At 46.2% G+C, this 7500-nt stretch overlaps 1 protein-coding gene and 1 long non-coding RNA gene across 2 annotated transcripts in view; both read left to right on the top strand.

Moving 5' to 3' along the window:
* The window catches only part of LOC135824557 (uncharacterized), a 200085-nt gene that overhangs the window by 139570 nt on the left and 53015 nt on the right, over positions 1-7500 (top strand). The window lies entirely within an intron of this gene.
* Positions 1-7500, top strand: part of LOC135824548 (uncharacterized) — a 35065-nt gene that overhangs the window by 17222 nt on the left and 10343 nt on the right. Inside the window, exons 7-9 of the mRNA XM_065337281.1 lie at positions 2725-3354; positions 3612-3851; positions 5048-5879. Of these exons, the coding sequence (XP_065193353.1) occupies positions 2725-3354; positions 3612-3851; positions 5048-5879 (1702 nt within the window). The remainder of the gene's footprint in view (positions 1-2724; positions 3355-3611; positions 3852-5047; positions 5880-7500) is intronic.

Raw genomic sequence — 7500 nt, 5'->3', positions numbered from 1 at the left:
GGGCGCGCTTACACTGCGACCATGAGCACGCATCCATGCGTCAGCAAAACGCAGAAACATGGCAGTCGTGCTCACACTACAGTCTGTTTCAAAAAGATTTACAATCAGGTTTGGGTCTTAAAAAGTATGAAGATAAGGGAAATTTGGACAACAAAGTACATAGAATGGCTTGTTAGGACACGGCAAATTGTTCTGTGAAGGTTTAAGAACCAACCGTTTTAGAAAAGGAGTTAGCATTTCTGCCAGGTTTCTGGCCTTTTCCCATGGTTTACAATTTGCCCAGGAAGCCAGTATCGATTTTTTTATCAAAACCCACGATTTATCCTTCCCTTTTTGGCCTTGTGGTGATGAATGCTGTCTGCTGACCATGAAGTTGTGAGTTCAAATCCCAACCTATCCTCAAGTCAAACTTTTTTCATTGTTTTGGTGATCAAGCTGGTACAAGACAAAGAAGATGGCTGCACCAAACGACTTGTTGTTGGAGCTCGCGCTTCCTGCCGAACTGACTGACACTTGACTGGCTCACGCCATGTGAACACACCCACAACACTGCAATGGTGTGAGTGAATTATAATGGAAGTCATCGCGCTGTAGCTTTTTGAGATATATTTTAGTATTTCAAGATCGCCAATTTATTTGAAATTGGCAGTCAACGCCGTCTTCTATCAGCGTTCACAAGCGTCTGCTTTTCTCAAAATGTCGTCGAAGTCACACGGATAGCTTTGCCAAGTCATGGCCTTGGGAATGAGTCCGTGTCGATGTCGTTTTCGTCACACGGTGAGTAAATTGCATCGCAGCTCAAAGAAACTATTTTGGTCACAAAACGAATTGGGACCCATGCCGCTCGTCAACATTTACAACACTTTCGTTTCGACATGTCCTCTCTGACTCCTTTATCGATACGAGGAAGAACTCGTTTGTTGTAAACCAGACGTACATGACTGTATCAACGTGAGTGAGTTTTCATTTTTCCTGCTTTCGCGCGGAATATTTCTTCGAGTTCACAGTGAGTTTTTCCAGGCAGCGCTCGAGTGCTCATACGGTAAGACGCCAAACTCCGCGGGCGATCGTCAGGATTGCAAGTCTTTTTGAAACGGACTGTAGGCCTCGTACACGCGTAGATGTGAAGTTGTCACACAAACTTTGCGAATTGCAGTTCGTATCCAAAAGAGTTAGTGCGTTTCCTAATAAAGTTGTGGCCCGTTTTGGATGTAATTTTTCGCATGTTGCATGTTGGAGGAAGTGCCTCGTGGCTCGTATTCTTGAAGTCGACGAAAATAATTCATACAATCAGGTAGGTTTGGACTCTTGAGGGACTGCCGCTGACATCCAAGCACTTTCGCTTTCCTGACCTCGTGTTCCGAGCAAGTGCCAGTGCAGTGGAATTTCCGGTAGTGGTTTCTTTCGTCTGTCGCCGAGATGAGAACTGTATTTTCCGATGACATGTAACTGAAATGTCTTGAGGTATGGCATTCCATCATCGCAGAAAAGTAGAGAAAGATGATTTCCCAAACTGAAAAGCCAGACCAAGCTACCATCGTATTGAACGAGTACACTGTAGAAATTGGTCACTGACCCAATCAACTCAGTTACTGACAACGAAGCAACTACAAAAACAAAAACAAAAGTGACATCGTCCAAAAAGGGCAAAGAATGCATATATGGCGGTGCGTGCGTGAAGGACCACAACTACAAAATTTAAAAAATGTGTAGATGTTAACAGATTATGCTAGCATAATATTTCGCATAATTCCTACCAAAATCGAATAATCACATAATTCGAGGCAAATTGCATACGAATCGCATAAAATTGGAATAATCCGCCTGTTCGCATCAAATTCCATACAGTTGTACATGTTCTACAAGTATAAGTAGATGCACCAGGAAGTCGTAGGTTTACGACTCCCTTGAGAACATGTCCAGTCCACTACAATCAGTGACGGTCGTGGCTAGGTCGGACGGTGCGAAGACCCCGTTGAACCTTTGCTGCTACAGTACAACGCGCTCTACAAAAAAATTCCCGTTATTTTGCACAGAACCATTATACATTAGCAGCATATGTGAGCATAATGCGGCATAATATGATAACGTTTAGCTTAAAAATAGTATAATTCTGCAAGTTTTTAACCAATGCGAAAAGCATAATTTCACGAAAATATTAGCATAATCTGTCAAGGCCCAAGGATGACATCGACAACCGCCGAGTTTCATGAATCAACACACCGGAATTTGAAAAATTGAACATACTTCAGGCCAGGTTGTACACAAATACGCTTCACGTCTACGATCATGTTGCCGCCAAGTCGTGGCACCCCCCCCCCCCCCCTCCGGAGGTCGCGGTCACGATTTGAACGTGGCCGCGACGTTTAGGTCAAGTTCATGCCGTTGCCATGCAACTTGGCCGCATGGCCGCATGGACGCTGGTTTTGGTCGCTGTGTGAGCGGGCCCTTACCTGAATTATTCACGTTCAATTTTTCGTAAGTGAGACTCCGATTTAGCCTGCTACGAGTGTACGAGCGTACTTTATTGTCTTAAGTTGCGAGAAATTCCGTGTAGATGAGTGTATGTTGTATAATGACGGTATTGAGAGTGGGTGTTGCTTGTTTGTTTAGCCACTATTGTCCAAAGCAAGGCATGCTGGATAGAGGTTGAAATTTGTGTATCAAATGTGCTCCGGTTCTCTCTTTGCTCTTTTCTCTTTCGTACTTGACTTGTGTTTGTAGCAAGTTTCACTGAACAGAATCCGCCGGAAAATTAACCAGCAATCTCCACTGGTTGTTCGACTTCTGGGTCACCCTGGCGGAGGAAAGTCATCCCTTCTGGAATCGATTCTACACCGTCGCCGTTTCTTTGGCAAAGTCGTGAATTTCTTCCGCGGTGACCAAGGCGACACGATACTGGCCTCCAGGACACGAGGTATGCGACGTTACGTGGATGCCTACGGTACGATATACCTCGACCTTGGAGGTCAGTATCGATTCATGTCACAACATCAGCGACTGACGAAATTCTCCGACGTCTGGGCTCTCAATCTGCTCACAGTGTCGGGCATGGAGTCCATCGTGAACATGAGACGCTGGATCCGCACCTGGGCAGATTTCATCGCCTGCAGCTGCGCAGAGAGCACACCCACTCGCAACAAAGCTCTTATTGTTGTGACACGCCAGGACCAACTGTCCAAGGAGCAAATGACCGCCATTGAGAAGGAGTGTGCAACGCTGCAGAAAATCTTGGGCATGCATCTGGAATTCCTGGATGAGCCGATCCCATTCGTCAATGCCATCAATGAGACGTGTGAAGGTGTGGCTGCATTGAGAGAATTGATCCAACGACACAAGGAAAAGGTGCAGCAAGTGAGTTTGACAACGTTCAAAAATCATAATCATCAACGGTAGCTGTTATTTTATGAAGTGTTGGCTTTCGTCTATCATTTTAAACAGTTTGATGCTTTGCAAGTCTACCCCGGATCCCCTCTCCTCAACAAACACCCCTCTCCAACCCTCCCTACCCCACCTCTCCCACTCTCTCTCTCTCTCTCTCTCTCTCTCTCTCCCTCTCTCTCCTTTCTCAAAGTGTATTCATCTTGTTTCCAATGTCATGTTCTCAATAGGCATCTGGACCTGATTCGGAGTTGGTTGTGTCCATTTCGGAGGCACACCTGGAGAATGTTCGTGATCGATGCAGAGACAGTCCTGCTATCAGCACCGACCAGTTTATGGAATTCCTGGCTGGAGCAATTGCTCGCTTTGATTACAACTGCGGTGACTCTTCAATACCAGTTGTACTGAAAGCGCTGAAGGAAGTCCTGGATGTCAACATGGAGCTGTTCAACCTCCATCAGAAAGCGCTGGTAAGTAACTTTGCTGCTCCAAGTACTGTTTTCCTAAGTTTGAGAAATCCTTTTGGAACCCGCAATATTCTGCCCGACATGTAATGTCCAGGGTGCAACAAAATCGTGTGGAAGTACTAATAGGTTATGCTGATAATCAGTGTCAGTCAGGGTAGCTTTAAAGAGTGTTCTATGCAAGTGAGGGAAGAGCAATTTACAGAAATACAGGAAAATGCATGGAACGGTAGGCTGTTTTGTACTGGGAAATTATCAGGCAGCAATAGGCTATCATCACTTGATCTGTTTAATTCAGATTGTGTCCGCTATCGTTGCTGTAAGAGCAAATCTGTACGTGCACATCAAGTGCATTTGCAGATTTTTGTGTTTCTCTTGCAATGGTTGTACATGTATACATGGTACATGAAACATGGTATGTATTTACCACATTTGCCAGAGTATAATGTGCACCAACTCATTTGACCAACGTGTTGGCAATTCAAGGTATATCCGGAGTATGATGGGCAGCCTAGGTTTGAGGAAATTATCACTTTTAAAGCGAAGTAGTGGTAGCGACTTCGGCAATGATTTGTTTGAAAAGGGTTTGCTCCCCACTCTAGAGCTCGCGCTTTTCCGCCGACTTGACTTGACACTTGACTGACTCACGACTGCCATCCGGAGCACACGAAAAGTCCATCGAACCTTCCAGTATCTATTTTAAGACTATAATAAAGACAGTATTACAGAATCTTCACTAGTTGAGGTAATGGAAAACAGCATTATAGAGCGACCATTAGCAAAATTATCATAGTATTATTTCATGTAGCTTTTTATAATGCAAGTGCTACTTATGGGGTCTCGTACCCATCATGCATGTGCAGTTTAGCTGACAGTAGACATCATTATATGCATGCATATGGCTTGCCCCGGGTCAGAGGTGGCAAACTTCGAAAGCATTGCTGCATTGATGCAATGCACTAATTTTCGAAGTTCATGCATTCTCATAGTGCACACCTGTGATTTGGTGCCTGAAATAGCTCATCTAAAGTGTGTACTATACTCCATCACTACAGCATGTGTGATTGTGTGTATGTCACTGTATATGTGTGTATGTGTGTATGTGTGTATGTATGCATGTATGCATGTGTGTATGTGTGTATATGTGTATGTGTGTATGTGTGCATGTATGTACATGGGGTATCTATGTGTATTCACTACAGGTATTCTATTTTCCCGATGTCAAGCTGGTGGTTGTTCAACCTCTATGGTTGATGAGTGACATCACAGGAAAATTCTATTCGCCAAAGTCATTTCCTCCACCGATAATTACCTGTGATGAGTTTGGATTCGCTTCACGCAGCCATGTCATTGAAGTACTGGCCAAAGATTCGCCGGTGGGGGGTGAAGACGCTCTCGACATTGCCGTACGCCTAGGTATGTGCCATGTAACCGAGGATGGTGAGCAAGTCATGATTCTTCCTGCACAGGCTGAATCACGCACTAGTCTGCACTGGGAGAAAGCCAACCCCGACCAGCACATCTACTACACTGGTCGCCGTCTCTACTGTAAGTCTGGTGTCGCTATCAGCGCAGCGTTGATGCCCACCATACAAATGTCACTCGTCAACTCCTTCGCCAACAGGACACGCAAGTTTCCTGTCTGGCAGGGAGGTGTTCGTGTTTCGCTAACTCAGTACGTGAACACGGACACACTGGTGGAGATCCCGCACGGTCAACTGGCGCTCAACATCATAACCAGAGGGCCCGACAAGCGTAGCGTGACTTCTCAGCAGGAAACTATCTGGGATCACATCTCTACTCTTCCTCGCCAACGATCTCCTGGTTCTGACATGTCAACGGCGTTCGTTGATGATGGGTGCCTGCCGAGTAGCGATCTTCTGCGACAGCGGGATCAGCAAGGAGATCTGAATGCTACCATGGAGTTCCTTGCCAGTGAGCGACTGCATGCTCAGTTTGTCATGCCTGATGAGCGGGAGCCCGACACAAGAAAATCTCACCCATATGCTGTGTCTACAAGCTGCTGTAATGCAGGTCAGTGGCACTGTGTGTCATGCCTCCGTGTGTGTGTGTGCGTGTGTGTGTGTGTGTGTGTGTGTGTGCGCGCGCGCGCGTGTGTGTGTGTGTGTGTGTGTGTGTGTGTGCACGTGTGTGTGTGTATGTGTGTGTGTGTGCACGTGTGTGTGTGTGTGTATGTGTGTGTGTGTGTGTGAGTGTGAGTGTGTGTGTGCGCGTGCGTGTGTGTGTGTGTGTGTTTGTATGTGGGGGTCTGTGTTTCTGTCTGTCTGAGTGTGTATAGTATTATGAAGATAATGCAGATTAATGGCAGCCCATGGGTCCCTGCTACTTCTCAAATGGTGCTACATGTACCTCAATGGGAGGAATTGTCTCTTGCAGTTTTCTTGGTCCTGCACGTCAAAATTCTTCTTCTCTGTTTTGCTCCGTTCCTTGTTTGACCACACTTTGTCACTTTGTGCTGGTCAGATTTCCGTTGTTTACCTATCCACCTCCCCCCCCCCCCCCCCCCCCTACTTAAAATCACTTATTGACTCTAAGATATAAAGAGGGTGCTGGGTGCTGGGTGCTGGCCACTCCAATCTCCGGCTACTCAGTCACATTCCTGTGTACCGCCAACTGTGAAGTTGTGTGTGTACTACAGTCCATTCAGAAAAGATGAGTGCTGGCTCTGCAGAGATCCCGTGTTTGGTGATTTTGCCAGTGCCGCGAGATTCGAAACTTGAAAAGCGTCCAAAAAATGTACTTCAACTGGTGCTTGAACCGCAAATGTACTGTTCTGCAAGTGGAGTGCACGGGTTTGATTTTCACGGCTTTTCCCCAATTCAGTGCTTTGGGGGCAAAACCTGGCCGAAATCCTATTCTTGTTATTGCTTCCTCTTTGGAGAAATAGACTTCAAAAACACAATTGGAAGAGCGTTCCATGGGGTATTGCCAAACAATTTGTGACAAAAACTCAAATTTTGACCCATTTATGGCCAACAGCTAGGATATCATCTTTTCTGAATGGACTGTAGGCTTTTCCCAAATCGGCCGGCCTAAAAATTCGCTGAAAACAAGACTTATTAAAAAATTGCTAAGCTTGTCGCCGATTTTGGGGGGTTCCTTCGAGAATCGCCTAAAATCTACCAAATAGGAATGCGTTTGCTCCCACACTGGAGCTCGCGCTATTCCGCCGACGACCTGACACTTGACTGACTCACTACTGCCATCCAGAGCACACGAGAAGTCCATCGAACCTTCCACTCGGCAAACCTGCAAGAAAGCACCACTCCCTGCTCAATACACAGTGTTTCAGAGAAATCACACCTCATCAGTTGAGCTTGTGTAGGCTGAGGAAGCTTGTGCCTGAAGAGCACCACTTATATAGTGCTCTCCAGGCACAAACATCACCAAGGATACAAACTTACAGAGACGCTCCGTTTCCAGCACGACAAACACCCCGTGAACACCAGACAGCAGCGTGAGTCAGTATCGCTCTAGGACGGTGAGAACAGACAAAGAGGACCCTCAGTCATTCACAATGCTGTCACCTCCAAACCAGCTAGTCGCAAGCCCGCGCTGGGCACAACAGTACAGTGTTACCAAGTGCCCTCTACCCCCATCCGTATTGCCCAATGCCATTTTGCGGAATTTTTCA

This window comes from Sycon ciliatum, chromosome 9 (assembly GCF_964019385.1).
Source record: "Sycon ciliatum chromosome 9, ocSycCili1.1, whole genome shotgun sequence".
Classification (NCBI taxonomy): Eukaryota; Metazoa; Porifera; class Calcarea; order Leucosolenida; family Sycettidae; genus Sycon; species Sycon ciliatum.
The sequence above is the reverse complement of the archived record's forward strand: the minus strand, read 5'-3'. Positions and strand labels throughout refer to the sequence as shown.